This window comes from Lissotriton helveticus, chromosome 11 (assembly GCF_964261635.1).
Source record: "Lissotriton helveticus chromosome 11, aLisHel1.1, whole genome shotgun sequence".
NCBI classification, from domain to species: Eukaryota; Metazoa; Chordata; class Amphibia; order Caudata; family Salamandridae; genus Lissotriton; species Lissotriton helveticus.
Window position 1 is genome coordinate 624,166,947 of NC_136072.1, and position 25,986 is coordinate 624,192,932.

A 25,986-nucleotide genomic window follows, 5' to 3' on the forward strand; every position below is an offset into this window, starting at 1 on the left:
TGAATGGGTGGTATTGCTCATATTTCATCACTAAGATCCTGGAGTGTGTCATTTCACCCTGCGCTCATTAGGTTGGCGTTAAAATATCCCATAATTACCCACACTGCTTCTGGATGGGATAGTTTTAGTCTTCTTAATGCTGGGAGTAGAGACGCTAGTGTTAACCCCCTTTTGCCCTTGGTTGGGTGCAGGTAGATACTCCCTATTGTGAGTGGTGGTGTCATATTCGGGTGTGCTTTGTTGACTTGGGTTACCAAAATAATAATAATAATGTCTCTATTTCCCTTACGGAGTACTGTTGTGGTTACTGCCAGTTAATTTTTTACATAAACAAATTCCCTAAGGCATGCCCCCCTCCCTTTGATTCACTAGCCGGGATACGTAAACTGTGAAATCATTCCAGGGGGTTGAGTGAAAGGCGCATGGTTCTTGTAGTGAAAATATGTCTGTATCCCTCAGTTGCATTATTGCTTCCTTCTTCACTTTGGAATCCGATACACCTCTTATGTTCCTATGCTAGACTGTAAAGATCCATTAGGGAGAATCCAATTGACCCTTCCCTGGGTGCTGGGGGGAAAGTTGAACAGATAGTTTGAATCACGTTGTTCCAAGGCATATAATGAAAGCTTAGGGAATTAAAACCAGTATCTAGGAGTACTGATGATGTGAGCCAATACAGGATTATATATAAAAAGGAGCTTGAACGCAGAAAAAAAGGCTACTAGAATGGAACGTTCAAATCTCTATTGACAGCCAGCTTGTGCAGAGACAACTGTGCCTTTTTTAAGGCTGTCAATCGCCCTCTTTTCAGGGATCCCAGAATTGGTTATCAACACCCTGCTTCCCTCTAGTAAATGGGTGATCCATTTCTCCAACTTATATTTTGTCTCCTCCATCAGTACAGATCTTTCTGACGTCAAGGGGGAGGATATGGATAGGGACCACGGAAGTATGGTTACTGTTTACTAGATGCGATTGTGGCTCTAAACAGGTGCCCTGGTGGTAAGGCACCAGGCGCAGATGGGGTGCTGGTGGATCTATTTAAGGGTGACATTGATCAATGGGCCCCTTTGCTGACCAATGTATTCAAGACAATTTCTAAGCAAGGCCCTCCACGATATTGGTATACGCTACGATTGTATTCATTTTTAAGAAGGGGGATACATCTGACTCTAAATGTTACTGGTCATATCTTTAATTGATAGTACAGCTAAAATTATGACCAGGGTTGTCTTAGATCACCTTGAAACATGGGCCTAGGTTAATCATGATCTTTCATGCATATTGAATGTTTTTTGTTCGGGCATCTGTACTATCAAACAATGTCTTAACCTATTCTCACTGATTAGCAAGTATACCATATCCAAGCTGGGCAATTTGTAACTTTTTTTGTGCAATTTTATATATAGTGCAAACTCGACCCGAAGGTATTGGAGCGGTTTACATGAGCACCAGTTACATTACACAAGGACAAGTTCATGTTTTTGTAGGTAAGGGGGAGATTAAGTGATTTGCTCAAAATCACAGGATGCTGAGCCGAGACTCTAACCTGATTCCCCAGTTCCAATGTCGACAGCTCTAGTTGTTACGTACGCCACATCCTCTCCTTTTGTGTTTATGGATTTGAATTTCGACTTGCCTCGAGTAGGCTCCTGCCCTTTCCTAGTATTACTCTAGGCCGGCGATGTGGTGCTCATTGCCAGAACCCGAGTAGGGTTTTAAAAGCTACTTGATCGTTTATGCGAGATCTAGGTCTCTCCATTGGCCATGACTAGGTTGAAAAACAAGGGTTACTATTTGAACAATTCTAAGATTGGATCAGTACCTACTTTTCTTTATTTATTTTTTTAATTTAAGTGAAGTTTGTAAATGGAAAGCACTAGGATTGATTAGGAGCTAGGAGTTTGCAAGGAGCACCAAGGGACTTTTCGGTATTGCCTTCAAGTTGGGGATCAAACCGCTAAATGAGCTGAAGGCAGTATAGAAAGCTTAAATGTCTACACATTCATTGCAACTTTTATAGTGCAGGTTTTTTGGGTGTGTAGGAATATCCCGACTTGTAGATATTGGAAAATGGATTGTTGAGGAGGTTACTTGATTACTTCGACTTATGTTTGCCATGCTGAACTAGGATTCGGTTATATGACTGATTATATTAAATTGTGCCCATTGCTTCTGTGGTTGTCCATTTGGACTAAGCATGAAACTGGTCTTGATAGGCTGGTTCTGCAGGAATGCCCTAAACTAAAAAAAATTCTGAAAATTCCTTGACTGGAATACACAAAGGACATATGCCACAGATGGTACATGCCCAAGTTGTTCAGTCAGCAACACAAAATACATTTCCCTTGCAAGAGCAGTGTTAAGGTTCATCTTTATAATTTTTGCAATAATGCTAGACCCAACTGTGAATGTCAGAAGCAAACTCTTACAAATTACCAATTAATTCAACCTTTATTTGGAACAGTTTCATACCTTACTTGGGTAACATACTTACAACACAGATATCTTTTGATACGAATCAGGCTTCAGTCTTTACACTACCTGGATTAGTTTCCGACACCAGGTCAATATTTTGATAAGCACATAGTATGCTTGTTCACCGCGTTGCCCAATTAATTTCAAGCTATTTTGAAAATTCTATACAGTTCTAAGAGAGCGACTGTTTCCCATTCTAAAGCATGCTGGTCTTTAGCAGTGCAGATCTGCATATTTTTTTTCAATTAAGTTGAGGATCTCTGACTTGGTCTGTAGGGTTATGTTGTGTACCTTTAGTCACTGCACTGTCCTTTATCACAATAAGATTGCACCTTATAATTATATTCTTTTAAATATTCTTAAAATGAGATATTTAGTATGCTGAGCAACTGATTTGTAGGGTCATTCTAAATTGATATCTGTTTTTCACTAATGTATCCGTTTGCTGGGGCCTTATCAAATGTACTGCATTATGTTTCATTATATTGTTTCTTGTATGGTTACATTTTCAACCAAATAAAGATTTTAATTGATGGATTGGATAGCGCCGGAGGGTTTAGATGTATAGCTTGACACTCTTGGGTCTTCTTACCAGTCTTCGAGTGGCAGGATGGCACTGAGTCCCGCTTAGCTTTTTTTCCACCTGTGGCGCATCTTTGATTTGGACTTATGGAAGACTTCGTCCTTGAGCAAGGCTTTTCACAGGAATAGTCTTGTGACAGAGACAGCAAGCAGGCCTGTGACTCGGAGTAGAATTTGTGCATCAACCACTACCTCTTTTTATGTCTAGAGGAGTACAGCTTTACCTTCAGTTCCTGGATTACTTTTGAGTGCATCAGGGCACACTTATCACACAACAAACTTGTGACAGGAGCCCAAGCACCACAAAAAAGTGTTGCACTGCTGTACATCAGACATCTGCCTCCTGCAGCCTTGGCACGGTTTGAATCCTGCATTTTTAGACTGGACATTTTCCCTTGCACACCGTCATTGAGAGATTCTGAAATCATTGGAAGACTGTCAACTTGTTAGTGGAGCTCTGAATATGTGCTTAAGGGCACGCACACAAAGAAACTGATGTTACTTTTCAGCTTATACGCAACTCTGCTCAGTCACTTGTAAGGCGGTACAGAGTCACTGTGGAGCCTCAAGGCGCCATGTACTGGCATAACTGGAAAACGTCACCACATCAAGTCTGGCTCCTTAGAGTATTCTAAAGGTGAGGAATCTGCAGTTAAAACTATTCATTAGCACTTGGTGGGGTTAGTATGCTGCATTCTTAGATTCATTGTGACAAAGGACCCACACATTTTATGGGCACATGCATATTTTTAAGATTGTGGATTATTATCACTAGTATTTAAATTCATAATTTCCAAGCAAATAACAAGTCAAACAGAAAATACTAATGCTCATGATGTAAATAAGATTTATAGAACAGTGCCTATTTACTATATTTCTAACAAAATAAAATCGCACTTACATTCCAAAAATAGCTCCACCAAGATGTGCTGCATGATCAAATAACCTCCAACCAAGAATTAAACCTGCGGTATCCAGTGCCATGATAGCCTTCAACGCCTGAAATGAAACAGAATACCAAAATCAGCCCCAACACACTAAGATTTTGATGAGATATTCCATAATAGTTTACATTTCTTTTCGGATAGGGCCAGAAACAAAAAGATTACAATTGTAAATTGTGTTTGACCGATGCAGTCTTTTGTTACACCTGAAATACTAAATCTGCAGAATGCACACTAGTTATTCAGATAGTGATACAAGTGTTGTTTCGGAATGGTACTTCAGTTTTTCAAAATTGGTAGTAATTATTCAGCAACTTGAATCTGATTTGAATCAGATAAACTATACACTTCATGTAAGAATTTACAATTCATCCCCAGTTAGTTTGCTGCAAGTTCGGTCGAGGTCGATTCATTTTTAGAGTCGGGAGGACAGTTGGTTCTTCCCAAAGGGGCTGTGGCTTCAGTAGTGGTGTCAACACATGGGGACCAGCAAAGATCTCAGCGCTGCATAGCCCTGGAGTCGGACGGACCCTGTAGCAGGGTTAAGAGGCTCAGGAGGCATCTCGGAAGATCTGCTGGTAGTAATCTGACTGGAGGCCTCCTCTGTCCCATGGGGGCCTGAGGCGTGTCAGACAGAACAGGTAGGGTGACTAAATAATGCAATATGCCCTCTTTAAAAGCTTCGACCTTCTGCAGTATTGTCAAAGGCCCTACAATTAAGGCAGAGTAGCAACCAGTTGAGGAAGTTGCTCTGCTGTAGGGGATGACGACCAAGATCAGGTGGCACTCTGGCATCCATGCAACTTCTCTTGACGAGAGTGGCGTGAGGAAGGCGAGTCATGTTTTTACTTCTTGTGCTTCTTCTTGGACTTTGACTTGCCTGATGACTTGGAATGGGAAGAGGATGTCTCTCAAGAACAACCCAGTGAGCACAAATGCATCTGCATCCTCGACTTTGAATGATATTGGCCCTTAAGCACCTTCCAGCAGTGTTCTGCTACATTACAGCTTCGCCTTGCAGTTGCAGGTGGCCATCACGTTCATCCTGACGCAGTTGTCGCATTCACTTCGGGTTGTGTGAGGAAACCAGAGAGTAGATACAAACTTGCTGAAGATCTGTCACAATGACCTGTATGTGACAGTCCTTGCAGGATTTGAATTCAAAAGTTTTAGGAGACATATCCCTTGCTCACTATGAAAAGATTTAGAGCAATGTTCCTCTCAGTGACAGAAAGCAAGGGAGCAAGCTCCCGATGCGCGTTGGGGGCGCGGAAAGAAAGGAACCGACATCAGCATGCAAGGGTGTCAGTTATATGTGGCCTCAATGTCGCTTCAGGGGCAGGATGAAGATGTGGAGCTCCACAATGCCACATATCAGCACACAAAGGAATTACTGAGAAAATTCTCTGGATCCAGTCTGGAGCCTGGTGGTATTCACAAGGTGAGGATTCTGCTGTTAGAAGTATCCATTACACTATACTCTTTTGACATCTGAAAACATTAGAGTACAGGTATACAAAGATCCCCCCCATGCAAATTAATATCTGGAGAGAATACATTATATTTTCTTTCCAGTGCTTTAACATTACACAACACAGGACTCTTACGGATACCTGTGATGCTCTGGTAAAAAAACACAATGATTAAGCGCTTAGGAAATCTTAGTTTCCAAAGAAGTAAAAACCTCCATCCAGGATCAACATAATAATTATAGCTGATCACAGACAGGACTGTGAGAAAGACTGGGGGTTGTGGTGTCGACCTAGGGGGCATTATACCCAGCACCTGGGGGTTTTCTTAGCCCTATGCTCATGCTGCAAAATGTCTTTATAGTCTTTGAAGCAAGACTGCCTTTTTTTAGTACTGACAAGGCAACTAGCAGAGCAAGATAGCACCCCCCCCCCCCAGATGTCAGAGCGACAGTGTTTTCTTTTTCCTTGGGGGCAAGACAGAGAGAGAGGAAGAAGGAGAGAATATATATGTGTATGCAAACACACACACAATGTTGTACCTGGGCTTGTATGAAATTTCCAAACATGTCTGATCAAAGTCAATGGAAAAACCCTACAGAAGGATTATAAAATGGCTTCATGAAGAATAGTTCAGAGATGCTTTTTTGCAGCACAGATTAAGATGCGTATGACAATCAATGCTAATTTTGTCATACGGCAAAGTTCTCAGTAGAGCATAGAAATAAGCAAACAATAAACTAAAAGGATTTACTCTTTTTACCTCCTAGCTGGATGGTGTACATAGCGCGGTAAGCAGACCCTAAACATTTTTGAACAGACAAAAGGCATAATTTTGTATAAACTTAAAGAAAAAACTGGAGACGTAATTTCTAAATAGGCTAAGTACAGACACCAGGACTAACTGCTGTCTGTCCTCAGTAGATTAGTCTGTCATGTTCATTTAAGACATATTTGTTGCATTTCGAAACATTAAACAGAGTAATCCAATCGAGAACTCACACTTCCAGCTGTAAACGTGAACATAGGAAGAAGAATTATTGCTAGTTTCGCTTCTGGCATCTTTGTACATACTGCTGCAAGGACAGTCATAATGGCCCCTGACTGAAAAAGAGAAAGCATATTAACAATCATATGTATATATTCATATATATTTATCTGTTTTACCGCATGTTGGTTTCATCATAGTGACAGTGTTCATACAGTAATCAAAGCATTTAAAAAGGTATCTCCAAGTCCTCTGACTCCCTATCACATTCCCAGTGGACCACATCCAGGAGAAAAATCTACAAAGCACAAAAGGTCTAACATTTAACTATCTATTGATATAATTCTGTTCAATTGGCGAAAGCAGTTAGTAAAACAGTGCGCAGAACTAAAGGAATGGGATTGGTCAGTCCTATACATAGGCATTAAAAGTAGTTTGTCACTCTGCTGTCCCAGCTGAATCAATAAATATCTTTTCCTGAACAGTCACTGTTCATGGGGTGACACTGAAATCAATATGTGGTGACTGATGGTTGCGTCAGGCAAACTTTAACAGAAAGTGCATTGAACAAACACTGTCAAGCTCAACAGGTCAGACATGTATATGAAAACACATGAAACTGGCATTTCTCTATACCTCCCTTTACGTGTATTAGCACGTTAACGGCAGACACATTGGCTTAACAATTGCTGGTTACCCACTGGCATGAGTAGAACATTTTGTATGTTTGGCCAGTATGCTGTAGTTTTGCCGGAGACAAAGTGATTTCAATAGCCGCATTACAATGGGTTGTAAAGAACACCACACAAAGACTGCCACACCTTAGTGTCAAGGAGGCTGGTAGAAATAGGGAAGCAGTTAAGAATTTAACAAACGGTAACAAGTGACTACTAGGTTGTGCTGGTACCGAGTCATCCACATGACATAGATTTCCTACTAGGTGGCGTTGGATAGAGCAGTCAGTCACATGTCAAATAGCTTCCTGTTTTGCCAAAGGCCAGTGTACCACTAAGGCGTGGGTAATGACTCAACAGGAAAGAGACATTTACCAACAAGTAGCAGGAGCCTTTTAGCAACCTTGGGGCCTTTGATGGGTCAGTCACTTGTTAGAAAGTCCCAATTTCCCAAGAGGTCTCACTTTGGAAGGGCAGCTGAGCAGGGGCTAGGTGAACCATGTTAATGGCCCATATCAACCCAACCCAACCCAACATAACATAACATAACATTTGCCTAAACCTACTGGCCGTCTGGTAAACTAGACGTATTCTCTACTACCCCTGCCACCACTGGTCAGGGCCATATGGAGCATGGGCCAGCTGATCAGAAAATGAAGACTGTTAGTATAGGAATTAAAACAGGGACACTCTCTCGGCAGCAGCCGGAAGTCATGAATGCGACTAAAATAAATATCTGTACACCGTTGAGTCAGTGAGGGTGACAGATTAGAAAGCACACGGCTGGAAACTCGAAATTCACTTCTAAATAAATCATACAGGCACGTGCAGGATAGCATATCAGGATGGGTGCTTACTTATGGACAGCACCGACCTCTGCCATCCCTGCCCAAGGAAGAGAAGCGGGGCAGAGGACAGGAAGAATAATGAAACCTCCTATTCTATATCTGCAGAAGGCCAACACAAAGAGAATGAGTGCAGAGGGATGAGAAGAAAAGAAAAGGAGTGGCCAGAATATAGAAGTCAACTGCAGGAAAAGATGCATATAAAGAGCTGTAATAGGATGGCCTGTAGCCAACGTTCGACAACTGAAACCACACACATCTGCATGGCAGGTGGATCCAGACCAAGAGGAGTCTTAGAAGCAATCATGTCCCAGGAATCTCTCTCTTCTTCTTGGTCCCAGAACCAAACTTCCTATGAGACTTCTGGGAACATGTGTAGCCCATGAGTTATTGCAGACAGGTTTTTAGTGTCAGCGGAGCAATGGGCGCACTGCCAATAATAGATGCATAAAAGAACAATTGGGTGGTACAACAAGGTGAGTGGAAAAACCCAATAACCACTCGATAGGTTAAACCAGCAAGCTGGTAAAACACATGGATTCAAGGAAAAGCAAACCCTATGCACACACATATGGTATCCATATAACTGTCGGTATTTAGACATGCAACAAGAGATAAAGGTGAAGCTGCAGAAAAACAGTTGTATCCAAAATACAATAAGTAGTCTTCCATTCTTTAATTTTCATGTACTTAGCAGCCAGCCGACACGTGTTTCATCGCTTACGCGAATCTTCAGGGCTCAAAATGACTGCGTATACGCCGAAGGTCGCTCTGCCGGTGATACTTCCGACCCGGTGGGGCCCTTGACCAGTTCAAGTGAAAATATAGAAGTAAAGACGAACACTGCCGTAGATGTGTAATCTGACAGAGATCCCAGGAGCTTTTTCAAATAACCAGTAGTAGAGCGGATAACCCCAATCTACCATCCAAGTCGGTAAATTGAAACGGAGGGAAGGGTAGAGAGATGTTCGCTATCAATCCCTTTTTATAATTCTTGCGATCAGAACAGCGATGTGCGCGCCGATGCTGTAGCTCCCGGGTCACCGTGTTCGGTGACCCGGGAGCTACACCATCGGCGCGCACATCGCTGTTCTGATACGACTGTTTTTCTGCAGCTTCACCTTTATCTCTTGTGGCATGTCTAAATACCGGCAGTTATATGGATACCATATGTGTGTGCATATACATGTGTAGCACAATCAGTCTTAGCAGTCGGACTGCCATGTACATCGTGATTGCACATTTGTTTACTACTGTACATGGAGGCAGATGGTAGGTAGTGGCGTGACTGCATGATCGCTTCATCCCAAGAGTTATCTGCTACCAATTCCTATAATATGTGATGGATCTGCCATCTTGTACTAATTTTATTGTCACAAAGCTGGGGAATCTAATCAAGAGTTCTCTCTACTTGGGTCATTCTAAATGTTTAGGTGACATTGTTTCGGTCTAGGCGTTGCAAAAAGTAGTGCTTTGGACAAAAGTGGTTTCACCTTGTAGCTCTCTAGTTAGTCTCTGCTTTCCTCTATTATTTTATCTGGCCAATCCTAATCTGTGGAAGGGGAGAAACAACTGTTTCATTGATCACAAGGGGTCATGGCCAAGCACCTTCAAGCACACAAAGGCTCTGCAGATACAGGTTACTTGTTTCTCTAACCAGCACCCTTAAGTGGCAGAAAGTCGACTGAAGCAAAAGCCGATTCGCAAAACGAAAAACAGGGCTGTGAATATAATGTCAAAAGAAAATACTATTTAAACTGCCACATGAATACTGACCTTACCAAATGATTTATGCATTAAAGACTGTACACTGCACAGTAATTCCTTCTCCACTGACCTCAGTCTAAAATAATGGCACCTAAATCTTCATACTAGTGCCTTATTGCCAGGCCGAGCGATAACTGCTCCTACAAAACAACTTACTTGATGAAAGCATAGCTGTACGAAAGTGGGTTATTATTTGGAGTGCACAAGTGTCCACCTCAAAGAATATGGCTACCACCCACTAGTTATCACACAAATTACATAAAATACACCTGTGTTCAATTCCTGGTGATGAGACACAAAGCAGTCAAGCTGAATAGAAAGGTACAATGTAAAGTATTTAAGCAGTGCATACATGTTAGAAAAACTTACTAAAACAGCACAACAAATTTAAAAGTAAAGAGATAACCTTTGGGGTAGAATAAGACCAACATGTCCAAATTCCAATATGGGGAACAATAGATATGAATTATCAATTTCTAAGGTGAAAAAGTCCCAAGAAATCTAAAAAATGCCCGCAGATTTAAAAACAAATGTTTATTCTTCAATTTGCATGAAAAACGCTATAGGTGAATAAATGCTATTTCCAGTCCCAATGAAACCTGAGCCTACCACATACAAATATTCATCAATTTACACCAAGTACTCAACTCAGTACACAGACTAAATGGAAACATACGCCTACACGAAAAAGCACTAAATGGGAAAAAAAACGATTAAACTACTTTATATATAAATTATGCATTCTTATATTAGAACAAGGATCAGGAAACTTGCTATCATGTTTCCTCATCTTTGAAATTTAGATCAACTAATACCCATGGCAAATAATGTATGCCAGTTGAATGGAAAGGGTTCAGAGAGGACCAGGGATATAAATAGACAATTCTGGCATAGAAAGCTCTTACGACACAGACCCAATGCAAAGCCTTTCTTGGTCTGACTGGGTATTACAGAAAATGTGTCAAAGTTTATGGTAAAATAGTGTTACTTTTGACAGATCTAACCTCTCCCTCCCATCCCTCCCAAACCGGTTTCCGACCACGCCAAAGTACCAAAACGGCTCTACTGGCAGTGGTAGAGGAGAGCAGGAAAATCCTGGACTCGGGAGGTCCGGCGGCCATTCTACTCCTTGACCTGAGCGCCGCTTTCGATACGGTGAATCACTCAATTCTGACCGGGCGACTCAGGAACATAGGAGTGGATGGCACGGCGCTCCGATGGCTATCCTCTTTTCTAGAGGGAAGAACCTATCAGGTTTTGATGAAAATACCATCTCCAAACCTACAAACCTCCGGTGCGGGGTGCCTCAGGGCTCCTCGCTCAGCCCAACCCTTTTCAATGTTTACATGTCCCCGCTAGCAGCCAGAATAGATCCACATGGTATTCGTATAGTCACCTACGCTGATGATACTCAGCTAGTGGTCGGGCTCAATCAACCCGAACAGGAAATTCATACCCTCTACTCCTGTCTAAATGACATCTCAAACTTGATGGACGACTCCCAGCTCAAACTCAATGGAGGAAAAACAGAGATTATGATTTTGGGTAACACTATCAGTTTTAATCCCAGTCTGATGTGGCCCTCTAGCATGGGTCCAGCCTCTACCCCAAAATCAGAAATTAAGAGCCTCGGGGTATGGCTGGACCAGGATCTCAGTCTCAGGACCCAAGCCAGGAAAACAGCAGCCCTCTGCTACGGCCTACTTAGAATGGCACGAAAGGTCCTGCCCCTCCTTTCCCCGGCGGCGAAGAAAGTACTGGTCCAATCACTAATACTCTCCAGATTGGACTATGGGAACGCACTGTACCTAGGTGCTCCCATCTCTGCAGTCAGGAAACTGCAAACCATTCAAAACAGCGCAGCAAGACTGCTGACGGGAACCTCCAACAGGCTGTCGGCCAGACCGGCCCTTCACACCCTCCACTGGCTCCCGGTTCAGGAGTGGATCAGGTTTAAGGCTCTGTGCCTGGTACACAAAGCATGGCAAGGACTCAGCCCACCCACGATCTCCACTTTGATTCGTCCCTACAAAACCAGTCGGAACCTTGGATCAGATGATCTACATCTGGCAGAGATCCCTAAGATCAAGAGATCCAGGAGTGGTGGCAGACTTTTCTCATATAATGCCTTCAAACTCTGAAATTCCCTACCTCTCCACCTCCGTGTAATTTCGGACCACATGGCTTTCCGGAAGCAACTAAAGACCTTGCTCTTTCCCTAGTCCCTATGGCCCCCTGTGTCCGTGACATAGCGCTGGGAGGCCTCCGGGTAGCCATGCCCTCTATAAATGCTCTTCCATTAAATTCCTTCCGTTCCATTCCATTCCACTCTAAGAAACAGCCCAGGAAATCATTTGGACTGACACCAAAAGGTCGTAGACACCCTAAAGGAAGCTTTGTGCCCAGCATCTGTCGTACAGGCACCTGATTTTAACAAATAGTTTGTTGTCCAATCTGATGCTTCAGAACATGCGATTGGGGTAGTGTTGTCACAGCTGAATGACTAGGGTCAGGATCAACCAGTTGCCTTTATCAGGAGGCAACTCCTTCCTAGAGAGCAACGTTGGAGTGTCTTGTTGTGGTTTATTCCCTGAAGTAGCAGAGACCCTACTTTTTTAGGACTCAGTTCAGACTAACCAAAGACCTCTCAGGTGGCTGATGCAGATTAGAGGAGAGAACCCCAAACTACGGTCCATTTCCCTACCCGGTATGGATTTCAGAGTGGAACACAGACCTGCAACTGACCATGCCAATGCAGATAGCTTTCCACATTCTTCCACTTAGATGATGAGAACTACCAGGAAAAGAGTTAGTTGCCCATCACCTTTCGTCTGGAGGTGGGCAATATAAGGAAATGCCTTTTTTGTATGATCGCCCCAATGTTTTGAACAAATGCTGCTGTTTTTTCGACTCAGATGACATGGAGGCCTGTGAACCAGACCTCAGTTCCAGTGTTCTAACCCATTACGAAATGTTGAACTGGCTACCCTCAAATTGCATAAGCTGCCTTACTTATAAGTCCTTAGTATATGGTACCAAGGGTACCCAGGGCATGCAAGTTGAAATGTCCATCCAGGGTTGGAGCATGGATTGTGCCACCCTGTGTGTGACAAAGTCCAAAATGGCTCCCAGCCTGTCACTGCAGCCTGGAAAGGCAGTTTTCAAACTACTAGTTTGACTTTGCCATTAAAACCAATGCCAACAAATATGATCCTATTTTCATTAACAAAAGGAAAAGCACTGGACTGAATAATCCACCATCTGCTTATTGATATACAAGATAGCAATGATACTGTCTTTCAACATTCTCAAATAGACCAATGCAGCTCCTCCTAGTATTAGTTGTGCATAATTAAAATACCTGGTTCCCGTGAGTAGGTGCCAAGGAAACTCCACAAGTAAGTAGAGAGTCAGGAGGAGTTCTGACTACAAAAGGGCGTCAAGATGACCAGAAGAAAAAAGTTTGAGATAGCAAACTCTGCAACAGATATGCAATAGATCTTCTGGACTAAAATAGCACTAGATCTGAGGTATACCTGCCGGTGACTGTCTTGTTGGAATGCATTGGTGAGGACAGATATGTACAGTGCTTCTCATTTGAACATGCTTCATGTTGAGTAAAGAAAACTGCTTGTCTCTTTGTCTGTATGTACACTCTCTGAGACTGGAAGACCTTTGCTGTAACCTCCTATTTAGGCACAATGAAATGTGCACAGATATGGGATATGGTCATTGTGCTTGAATACTGAATGATAAGGCATTGTGCCACCATGTCCAATTTCATCAACAAGCCCTCCCTTCCAATTTGCTCTCAAAATAATCCGACTAAAGAAATGAATGCAATGCAGATTTACAGTGTTTGTGTAGTCTTCAGCGTATTAAATAAATTATAATTTAATATACAGGACACATATCCGCTTATTCATCCAAAATCTATATTTAAGTGTGTTAATATGACACCAAGAATAAATAGTCAAATAAAACAAACAGAATGAAATACTTACCGCACCAAGTGATGGACCAAATCGTCCTGTGGCCGTTTTAGCAACGTAGCTGGCAAAACTTGAGATAACACCTACAATAAAAGAAGATCTACATTATAAAATTAAAACATTAATTTCTTCACTGATTGTATATTTTTAGCTACAGATGCGGCTAATCGATATACCCATGTTTATATCAATAAAAACTGCACATGCTGCACATCAACATTTTTTTTTTAAGTAGCAAAGAACGACTGGTCACAAAAAATGGAAGGACACCAGTACGCCATTTAGGTCTCAAACAGGGATGTATTAGTAATATTTACAAAAATAGTTTAATTTAAACTTGGCTTAGGTTTTTATCTCCTACAATCATTGCAAATTCATACACAATCAAGTCACAATTAGTTAGCACAGCTGAAAACTTGCGATTTATAATGATTTATCATCATGGCAGGCCTGTTCTCCAGACCCTGGGCATGTCATGGGTAGCAATACAATCCTTGCTGGAAGTATTGCCACTGTTGCCAGAAATGCAGTAAGTAAACACTAATGCAAGCTCACTAAAATGACAGGGGGCTTCCTCTTAAGCTTTTTACTTTCCACGAGGAAGTAAGGTCGGATATACTAAGCTTATTCTTGGAGGCCAGTGTCGGATAAGAACGTCTAGATCAGACAGTGCAAGTATCAGTCACAATAAATAGACTGACCAAACTTTTATTTATATATAAAAAGGACATAGCGGTTATGGTTTTAAGCAAACAAGCACAGTAACATGCGGTTCAACAGCATCAACATATTTGAGGTTCTCACAGTACCTACAGTTCTACCACCTTCTACATTAAGCATAGGGGATGGAAAGATATGCACTGGAAAACGGGATGACGATTATACAAGTTTTACCAGGAACACGGTCTGCAGTCTCTAAACAAACAGTAGATATCATCAATAAGCATAATACGTTACAGGAGTCAAGAGCTACCAGGAGTTTGGGGCAGTTCAAAGACTCTGTGGCCATCAATGCCCAACAGCTATATAGAGATGGGGAAAGCGCACACAGTGGCTCAGCAGCAGAGGGCAGGCCGGGCAGTGTCAGTCGATGTGCAGCAGTGCCAGCGTTCATGCTCTTAACGAAAAGGGAGTGAAGGCAGGTCACAGTTGCAGCTAAAGACAGAATCACTCTGGCCTCCGTGATTGTTGGTGAAGTGCAGGGGAGAAACCATCTCTGTGCTGCCAAGGGTCATCATTTTGGAAACACCAACTTACATGATCACCTTCTGGTTTGGTAGCAAGGGACTCCAGGGGTTTATGGGCTACCACACAGGATGCCACATGAAGTGTCAAACATGGCTGCACGACTGGAGGAGTGCAGGTACTCACAAAGGTTTTAGGCAACCACACATGCTGGCTTTCACAGGGATGCACTGTGTAAATGCACACTCTAGACACAAGCTGACGGATGCCGGGACTGACAGAGGTGTGGTGGGGAGGCGGCACCTGCAAAAGGTGCCTCACTCAGAGCCACCGACTGGCCTCACACCTGCAGTGCTTCAACGAGTGGGCTTCTTGAAACTGGAACATCGGTTGGGCTGGGCCATCTCCTGTCTTGGTCATCAACTAAGCAACTTACTGCAGCAGGGTCACATAGCATCAGAAGTTCTAGACACTAAAGGAAGGTTCTAAACACACATAGCTTATCATTCTATCACCTTTTCAGCATGGCTCTGCAGCTTGAATCTTTTCCACAGTCCTATTGATGTGGCCATAACTCCTGAAAGGAAGACCATCTTGTATTCGGTTTCTGGCCTCTCTCCTTTCTACTCATAGATGTGCAGACCTTCAGTGAGGCAAACGGTGAATAATGGGTAGCCAAAATGAGCTCATGTATGCAGTCTTGGTGACAACAATAACGCCCAAACCTTTAGGAGGATGCAATCCATACAGAGTGCATTTATCTATCATGAAGCAACATCACAATGTGACCATTTGGGAGAGAAACTTACACCTTAACACTTCCACATAGTCCGTTTCTGCTGTGGGCTTTCTATGATGTATGTGTCACTTGGCCAAACTATCCGGGTAAAGTCTGTCACATTGTTGCACTCAGCCTCAGATCATACGGATACCTGCTGGAACTGGTATGTACTGGTCTGTACTTTACTCCGGAACACAAAAGATCCTTCCAAGAAATGTTGGTTGCAAGCCAGTCGCATGTATCCACATACACACAGCACATACTCGGGTGGAGTTAGGGGGACAAGTTATGACTCCCTTCATGGATTTAAAATGGAGAACCAGTAGGCAAACCCCACAGTGGGACTCAAGAGAAAAAAAGCCCCAAATCTCACTCATATAATCATCCCCCACCAACCATTAATAGGGTCATAGACTGGACATGTTAATGTTGGAGACTCATTTAATGAGGAGCACCATCATGCGGCGAATGCAGATCCTTCTGCAGTTTCCTATTGGGATCAGACTTATCTCTTTTCAAAGTTCTACAAGTTATTTTCTGCGCCAAACGTTTTGTTACAAACACAGATATTACGGTCTATTATTATCCAAAGTGTTTTATAAACTTAAAAACAATGGTTTCACATTTAACTGTATTCAAAAGCAAGGGAGAGGGTCATAATAAAAACTACAGTGGTAAAAGGGAAAGGAATACATTACATGTAAGTTAAGAAAGACACTATTTTAACCTTAGTTAAGCAAAAAAAGAGGAAGGAAAAAGAAAATGCGAAGTGTGGATACTTCTTGTGTTTATGGGATGTGAAAATGTACATCCTTCAGGTCTATTGTGGACATATATTTTGCCAATGCTATGGTGTTGAATAATTTTTGTAATATGATAATGCACCACAGACATCATTGATCAAGTGTGCTACCACAATGCAGAACAACCGGCCCAAGCCACGCTGAACTACCAGGAAAAAGAAGAGTGGGAGACAGTCAGGGCAAACACTATCATGACTTGCCACATTTCTCAATTTACTCTGCTTGAATGCTCATGGATGCTGGTTCTGTGATCAGTGACTGGTGTACCCATTGTAAGAGAGACAGAGGGAGTAAGGTACCATGTGGCTCTAATCAAATTATAGGCGTCTCAGCTTTCACTCTTGAGTTAGTTGGATGATAAAACCTATTTAAAATCAAAGACAAATTAAAGTTCTGTTTCTGGTGTGTGCTCTGCAAGTTATTTTTTTTAAACACATTTTTTTTTTATCATGGATGCATGATGTGCTATCCAATTAATACCGATCAGTATTTAAATATGACCACTGAATTCGCCAAAAACAAGATCTCACAAAAGGAACCACACCAACAAGGACAGGAGAGGACAAACAACTTGCAAGATTTGTCATTCCTACTTAGGCTCTGCATACCACTGATGAGTTGCCAGCTATATAATCCCATGAAACTCGCCTGTAAAACCTCTGGAAAAGGGAATACAATGCATAAGACCACAGCGAAACTCACTGTTCACAAAGATATCCCCAATTTTGAGAAGTTTGCCTCGTAATTGCACCAAAGTAGCAGACAGCTACAGCGCAGTAACAGTATTTAAGCGTGTAGAGTTTGTGCCCCACCAGTAATATCAAACTTTTAATCACGGGCCAAAAATATGCTTAAACCTAACCTCTGCATCCTGTTCAACTTGCTGCAAACCCGTGGTCCTCAATTGTACTTGTTTTAAGAACCTTATTTAGATATAAGCTGATGGTGCTGCAAAATTACAAAGCTTGGTGCCTCCATTACAGAGACTCATTTCTTCCCTATAAGCTGCTGGATGTCTCTCAAGACTCTTGTCAAAATAACTTCTAGATGCCATTTTGCGACATGTTTTGGTTACAGAGAAATCATTTTCAACAAAGTATACAAACAATGTTTCATGGTAGTTAGTCAACAGTTACTGTGGCTGATACTTACCTTTTGCTTATGTTATTCTCCCTTTAGTGAGGTGTATGTTGCTTCACCTTAGTTTTAGCTTCTGCTGTCCTGTTTATGAATTAACTATTTCGTGCTTATCCTTCAGATGCCCACCCTCTCCAGCTTTCAGGTTCTATCCAGTCCCTATCCAAACTAATCTGGTTTCAGCTTTAGACCACTCTTCCAGGCAGAAGGTGCAGGTATATGTGTCATTCACTTCAGACAAATTCCCTTGCACCTGCAGCGATCAAGCTCTCCATTAGCTACTTCAACAATACGGAAAAGAAAACGCAACAGAAAAAACCTGATGTTTTCCGGAGTATAATAAAGGAAAGAAATCAAAGTAAGAGGACAGACAAATAGTAACAGCACACGTTTTAAAGTAAGTCTCCCAAAATAAGATCGGGATGCCATCTGGACTCTAAGACAGCCACAGACTCACCACTTTTGAAGATCTGCAATCTAGTTTCTTGTTCCCCAAGCACAACTCTTTTCAAATATCTTCATCTGGTGTCCTTCATTAGGAGGAATCAGGATCACTTGCTGATGGAGAATACAACAGTTATGCTTCTTTGCCCTTTGTAATGCATCTCCGTATGCTGATGAAATCTGATTCGGTTTTAAGAAGATCACTTGAAACTACTCCGTGAGAGGTGGTCAGAGGAACCCAGGGAGCCAGCAACTTCAAACACCATTTCTTTATCTCTGCAATCTGTGTCAGCACTTGAAACCGGCTAACATCCAGCTACAGAATATATGCATTTCCTGAGAGAATGGTCAAATATTGTACTTTGGAACAGAACAGCTGGCTTGCCCTGAATGTAAGCAAGCGGGCAACTATTCTCCATATGCAGGTTACCTGTAATTTACTGAATACTTTCTGGAAGTAGGTTTTTCAGACAACTATCAACATTCATAAGGAACGCTTGGCCTAAATTAAGAGCTATAATATTTTGGGGTGGGATTTCAAGATTTCTATAAATCTCCAACCTTTTGATCCTGTCATTTAGCAATGGCTAGACTAACTATGGAAAAAGTGTAAACTGATCAGCTTGGCACATCTATCTACCCCTGGAATCAGGATTTATGCGCATTACAATTACTTTAAAAAATATTATCCATTTGTTGTCATAACAGGCGTAGAGGCAATACTGAATGGAAAGCATAGCAAGCCTCTTCAAATCTATGAGGCTGCATGGCTGTTTCAAATTGGATTTGCATTTTTTTAATTCCCACATACATTTAGTTATCATTGTTGTTATCACAAACGTATTTTATTCACTTGTATATATTGTGGTCCTGCTTCTCTCAATTTCTCTAACTTTATATTGCTCTGAAAAGGTATGACAATAAAAAAATTAAAAAAATCTCTAAAGAAGGTTCAAACTTCCTAAAGAGAAAGTAATAAATGTTTTCGAAACTAATCCTGGTCTACGTTTTACCACAGTAAAGCAGAAGTCAATGGATGTTCTGCAGTAGATGACATTCTCTTGCCGGGGAATGAATGCAAAACAAACGTTCATGTTAATCAGTATGAAAATGTAATGCGAAGAAAACTATTTAGAAATAAATAAGTATGATGCCTTAAACAGAAATAGATTACTTAATATCTTCAAGTTCTGGTAAGAGTCATGAAGCGCTTTGTCAACATTACCAATTTTAAAACCCAATGAGAACAATACTGTGCCACACATACACACATTTAATATGATACAATGACATTACAAATGTATATTATGCACGCTACATGCATAGAAAAAAAAATTTAAAAGCTTTTTTACCTGCTGACAAATAAACCGCCATGAACTGCTCACTTCCCAATATGGATACTATACTTGAAGAAAAACTCCACAAAACATACATATTCGCTCCCATGTGAAACAGGGAGAAATGACTGAATGTTGACAGAATCATTGGTAGGCAAAGAGTTTCTACAAGACAGAAAACAAAAAATTAACTTACATGATATTGTAAGGCCTTAGCCAGAATAGGAGGTAATCAAAGTTAGCATGTAAATTAATCTAGAATTTGAACTCCCAGAATGAACTGAAGAAGCAACGTGTATGACATGTTTAATCTCCAAAACATCCCTTGTTTAACAATTTTGGAGGACATGGTGAGTAGTGTGTTGAGTGGAGTCATCTGGATTGGACATGGTTATCAATCTCAACAAGTACTGAATTTGGTTCCATAGGAGGTACCCCAAAAGCAGAAGCCATCTCTCCCACACCCAGGAAAATTAGTGTCCCTGCATCTATTCCTATTTACAATAAACAACTGCTAGTCTGTTGAAGCTAGGAAATAACTGTATTGAGGTGACCGATTCCACTACTAGAAGTAGTAGAAACCACTTTAACTACCAAAGGGAAAACAATATTCTATAGAAATCCAGCTACTTAATGCCAATATGGGATGTCATGTTAGTAATGACTGGCCTCTGCAGTCAGGCCAGGAACGCCCAAAAAAGGACTAAGTCAGCCATCACCTTGCCTTCTTCTCTAGGTACTACATCCCACAGAACCCTCAACTTCTGCAATGAAATATCTTTAGAGGCATAATCAGCCTTTTAAAACATTTAGAACACAAGGCACAAAGAGGAAAGACCCTATAAGCAATTACCTTTTCTACTACTCACAAAAATGCAACCTTCGCTTTCTCAAACCAGTGCCAGCCACATGACACCAAAATATGATACTGAAGTCATGGTGAAAGTAGACAATACATGACTAAGACAATACTTTAGTAGCAGCACCGTTGCAAAACTAAGCACCTTCAGATCAACTGATCCCAGATACAACTGATATTCTTTGCATGGGAAATACTTTGTAGCGGGTGTAACTTTATCCCAATACCTGGATTCTGTTACCATCACCTTCTACAATGCTGCAGACTCTGCCACCAGACACATGCCCTACTCAGGTTACGTTCTTTGGGGGTGCTCTACACCTATGTTACATACAAATTCCATCTAGCGTTGGCAAGGCAGGGTGCCGTAAGGATCTATTCAACAGAGCTAGCTGAGTCTGGCCTACATTCAGAGAGTCAAAACAATTAGACCTAGCCACAGACAGTCCCTTGAGCAGTCACTGTACATTTAAGGAGCTGGTACATGTTGAAAGTTGTTAGTGGTGATCTTTCCATGTCAGTCTGTTGCACCAGAGCACACCAAATTATTTTACTTTTGCAGAAACTCTGACAATCTATGCACCAAAACAGATTCAGTATGAACGTACAAACCCAGTATGCAATTACTTACTGGAGGCCGGGTTAGAAGTGAAGTATTTAATCATTGTGCGCTGCATGGACGGCACTTTCCAGAGACAGAATACTAAGACATTTACTGCTATGATGCCTGTAAAAGAAAATCAAATTAATTAACTTCTGCATGGTTAATGGATAATTTTACTAAGCAGTCTAAAGAAACAAGCATTGGCATGGCCAATAGGTCTCGCCTTTCGGACCTTATAAGTGTTTAGTCATGCAACAGTTGATGTTGTTTCACCAAGAATATTGTGCTGCATAACTTAACACTTATAAGGTCTGAAAGGCGAGACCTATTCGCTATGCCAATGCTTGTTTTTAATGTTATGGCGGATTCGAGTAAACAGCAGCCCAGTACTGCTGTTGACCAGGGGGCCGCATCTAAAGGTTAGGAGGGTCGCAGGCGGCTCCCGGGCTGTACTTTGAGTATAACTGCGGAGTCTACAACATAGCTTAAAATAGCTCTGGGTTAACAATTATAAGGTCCCAAAAGCGAGACCTTCTGGCCATGCCAATGCTGGTTTCACAAGTTGGCAGACCTGATCATGTCAGCATCTTGTTAGGGGCACTTTAAAGCATGACACTGATACCCACCACCCCTCCCAACCCACCCTGTCTATGCCCTTCCGAATCCCAAACATTAACCATATAGATGCAAGTGATAGCATTAACAAAAGAGGGTCATTTTGTCTTACTCCTGGAGCATAGCTGTGAGGTTAAGATGCATGATAAGAGTTAAACATCCAATGAAACTCACAAGACTGTATTGTATAAGACTGAATCCAAGTTTGCACAGTTACATGAGGCCATGGAGTGGCATCTATGTCAAAAGGAGTACTGTTATGGATTGTACTCCCATCACCCATCTGGGTTTAGCACTCTATTCCTGAGCAACATACAAAATAATGTAGAGCCCTTGTTAGGAGCCTTAGCCACAGGCAAACATGCTGGATGCAATAATGATATATTGGAAAAACGTATTGCACATGGTCATAGTGCCAAAAAACTTTGTCCTCTTTGCGCTCCCAGAACTACACCGCCAGATAGCGGAGTAGGTGGAACCATGGTCCTAATACACTTCTGTAGAAAGAGCATGACAGTAGCACTGACTATCATTTTCAACCACTTTCTCTTTAAGAAGAGAAAATGATCTTAAGGCAAAAACTTGCTGTCAATTCTAGTAGGTAATAACCTTTCCGTCCTTCTCCAACCAGAGCATGGGAACTGCCATGAGCTGCTCGATAGCAGAGGAGTTCGTTGTTATTAAGGAAATCTGATGAGATGGACCAGGGAATGGTTATTTCATTCTCAGCTTTGATCTGAGAACTACACTCAAGCATGAAGCCTATCATTTTAGGTTTCCCTAGAACCAGAGCTCCTCTAGCTTCATGTCAATGGGGCTACGGTATTATTTAAAGCAAATACTCTCTTGAGATAAGGAAAATACATTCCCATGAAGGTAACCTAACAGGTATTTATTCCAGTTGAATTTTCAATTGAATCTGAAATAGCTGGACCTTTGGATGAAAATTATATTTTCGACAAGGATAAAATCTAGGGAAATCATGTATAAAACAGAAGGCACATTTGGATCAAAACCCTGGTATGTGGGAAAAGGAACAAATAAAATACAATCTAAAACTCGGTACCATCTCTTTGCCAGGGCTGGGGTGAGTGGTCTTGCAAGTGGAGGCTCTGGGGTCAAGCTCGGAACAATGCCAAGTGACTTTTCTAGGTTTCTTCCACTTTGCTTAATAGGTTAATTTGAGCTCAGAGTGCATGGTTGAATTTCAGATTGCAAAAAGGTCAATAGTACAACAAAGAATCAGAAAGGATACAGCTGAGGGAATTGTAAGTCTTATGTCTCAAGGCATTCCTATAGCAAATCCTTGTTGATCAGAAACCATTTCCAGAAAGGGATATTACAGAAGTATGATACTGTTCAGCAACTAGGACTGTACTTGGAACAATATGTTTTAAGCTCTGGTACAGTAAGGACAAATAAACAGTAAAACACACCACAGGACCTCTGAGTGTAGTCATTGAAAGACATCTGTTGAACAACACCGATCATTAGAAGATAGATTTGTGAATGGGACCCTTTAACTTTCAACTCCAACTCTCTAGACAGTAAAAGTGACATTTATGAAAAGTCCTTAGTGCTAGGCAGGTAAATGTTATTAGAAAGTTGAGGTGTGGTGCTGCTAAATAGGTCTCTTGCTTGAGCCCTTCTCTTGTTTTCACTGGGCCCGAACCAAGCTTGAGCCTCCACAAGCCTTCTTCCCATCCGTTTGAGGATGAAGACAGGAGGGCATTATTTTCTGATCATAATCAGAATGCTTGATGAGACTGCATGACTGCATGAGTAAGACTTTGGGACATTAATTTAAGGTCAAGTTTATTAATTTCAAGAACATTTGAGCAGGCACAGCTTCTTAAAATGTTTATTACGTTGGTTGCAATAAAATAGATCAGTGCATGCACTTTCACTAAATAACTTATGAAAATGTCATATGAACAAGAGCGATATTCATTTCACAGGTACTGAGAATGGTTCAAATGAGCCAAGAATGAATGAAGTGGGGATCTGAATAAACTCTCTACCAATAAACTGTTGCCTCTATATGTGTACAATAGACATCTATTCACTCCTCTCCCGGAGCAATCAGATACATATTTGAAGAGAGTATAAAAAGCGAACTCTGCTGTGAAAGTCTTTAGACTCTGGTACCATGAGCGTCCTCCCTTTTTCGGAAAACATTCATATTTTAAATATCTACAAATGGCACAGTTTGTCTTCTACAGGAAGGTTTACAGGACATCTGAACCAATGTACAGGGAGAAACATTGAGTGCTACTGTGGAATTTGAGTTGCATCTAGCCAATAGTCTTCTGTGTTTGCTCAGAAAAGGGGGTACGGGTGGCGTCTACAGAGTTCAAAGTGGCAGACAGCCTTTGGAAACACAAAACTAGAATTAGAACTGTTGTACTTAATACTTTGTGTTGCTAGCTACTTTGTAGCTTCACAAAGCCAACCATTACAAATTAAGAAGATGCATGTATGTCTACTTACTGAGGACTTAACAAGGGTAATGTCACTATAATAGAAGAGTAGTCAAACTCTGGATAAAAATAACACAAATATATTTGAACCTGATTGGGTGCAATTAGCCAAAGTAAACCAGGTACTTTTTAAAATATGGCATGAAATCAATGTGATCACTGCGTTCAGGAGAATTAGTATTTGGTGTATATACCAGGTTTGCAATATCATTATCAGAAATTGGCTTCTCCTGATCTATCCTAGACATAAAAGTTGTAGTAGTACACTTATTTGCAACAAAACCATATAAACAATATTTCACACAAAACCATGACTTGTGGGAAATGTTCAAATTGTTGGAAGAGTTTGTGAAGACAGGTATAGCTATATGCGAATTCCCTGCAGCTACAAGTTTACCCTAATCCTAAATGTAGAACCAAAGCCCCAATCATAAATGTAGAACCAGAGGCTAAACCTGTTGTTACTTGTTAGGAGCCAATCCTTCAACACAGTAAGTTTAAACAAACCTGCCACTGTCTGTTGCCCTTCAGTAAGGCTGTTCCACCACTTGTTCACCTACAAATGAACAACAATTATTCATTAATAGATTCATGAAAAATGATAGATTTTCAAAATGCATTTTGTAGTTGTTTCTAGTGGAGTGAAATAAATACAGCAAACTATTTTACACACTCAGTATACGAATCCCGCAACCAGCAAAGTAGTGAGTGCTCAAAAAATACCTAGTGGGGTATGGAAAAGTGCGGTTGAACAACAGACCATTTGATAGAACAGTTGTGGAAAAGTCCTTGCTCCAAAGTTGTGCATATTGTCAAGTAGTGCTCATGCTAATTAATTCCGATTGGCTATTAATTTAACTTGTCTCTGGGGACTGAAAGTGAACTCAATGATTTCTAACAAGCGGATATGAGCTGCAGCAGCACGTTGTCCATGAATGATTCTTTTTTCGATCTGGCTTGCCGTCTTATGCACCCAGTGCATGTCATATGGGCTGTTGCATTTCGAGGCATCAACAAGTCAAACAAGAAGGCAGCAGATGAAATCTTAAGAGGCATTCGAAATCGTGCATCCTGTTTACAGTTCATAAACATTAACAAGATTACTTTTGTAAAAGCAGACATCATTGGGGGAAGCATCATGTCGCTGTATGCTTATCATTTACCTTACATTGACCCTAATAAGAAAAACCCCAGTCTCTCTTTTTGTTGGTCATTTCGAGTAAATCATTTTATAATACCATCCCTTTGAGCTTCACATTTTATCTCTGATGAATAGGAATGTGTTTAATATGTTAAATTGATTGAGATTTAATTAAAATATATAATGCCCATTATCCGACTGTACACATATCACTAGGGACATTGTTTTACAAATCTGTAGATCTGGAGGAGAAACACATATTACACACACACACACACATTTAACTGGGTACCTACCATAAACTTTCTTGAAGTGCTCATGGATCTGAGCCATACCACTATTTGTGAAATTGGGCGGATAAGCCCACAACTAATATAATATAGTGGGTCTATCAGGTCGCACTAGGACTTTAGTGTACAAAAGACAACTAAAACAGAAGGAGAATGATAATTATGAGTTCAGCTGTAACAGTGCTGTAACAGGTTTCGGTTCAAGGGCCGGTTCTGTGGAATTCCCTCCCCCAGTTCATCCGGAAAGAAGAAAGCTACACTAAATTCAGGAAATCTGTTAAAACTTGGCTTTTCCAGAAACAACTGTGCTAAAATTCCACACAGCACCTCCCTTCGTTCAATCCAAAGTCACAGGCGCCGGGAAACCCTTGTTGGGTAGCTGAGCGCCATACAAATGCAAAAAAAAAAAAAAAAAAAAAAAAAGTGCCACATAAATGGTGGCACTGACCCTAACGCATCAAAGAAAATATCCTGTGGTGTAGTGGGTTCCTCACGCCTGGGTATACTGTCGTGTATTTCTATAGGTTCTGAATCGATCCCCCTATTCCTGACCCTATTCTGGTTAAACTAA

General features: G+C 41.3%; 1 protein-coding gene across 2 annotated transcripts in view; it reads right to left on the reverse strand.

Moving 5' to 3' along the window:
- The window catches only part of PARL (presenilin associated rhomboid like), a 129,229-nt gene that overhangs the window by 14,643 nt on the left and 88,600 nt on the right, over positions 1–25,986 (reverse strand). For both annotated transcript variants that reach the window (XM_078666444.1, XM_078666443.1), the window contains exons 4-9: positions 24,492–24,540; positions 20,917–21,012; positions 19,442–19,591; positions 13,752–13,822; positions 6,476–6,577; positions 3,962–4,059 (exon numbers count right to left, since the gene is read on the reverse strand). In XM_078666444.1, the coding sequence (XP_078522570.1) occupies positions 3,962–4,059; positions 6,476–6,577; positions 13,752–13,822; positions 19,442–19,591; positions 20,917–21,012; positions 24,492–24,540 (566 nt within the window). The remainder of the gene's footprint in view (positions 1–3,961; positions 4,060–6,475; positions 6,578–13,751; positions 13,823–19,441; positions 19,592–20,916; positions 21,013–24,491; positions 24,541–25,986) is intronic.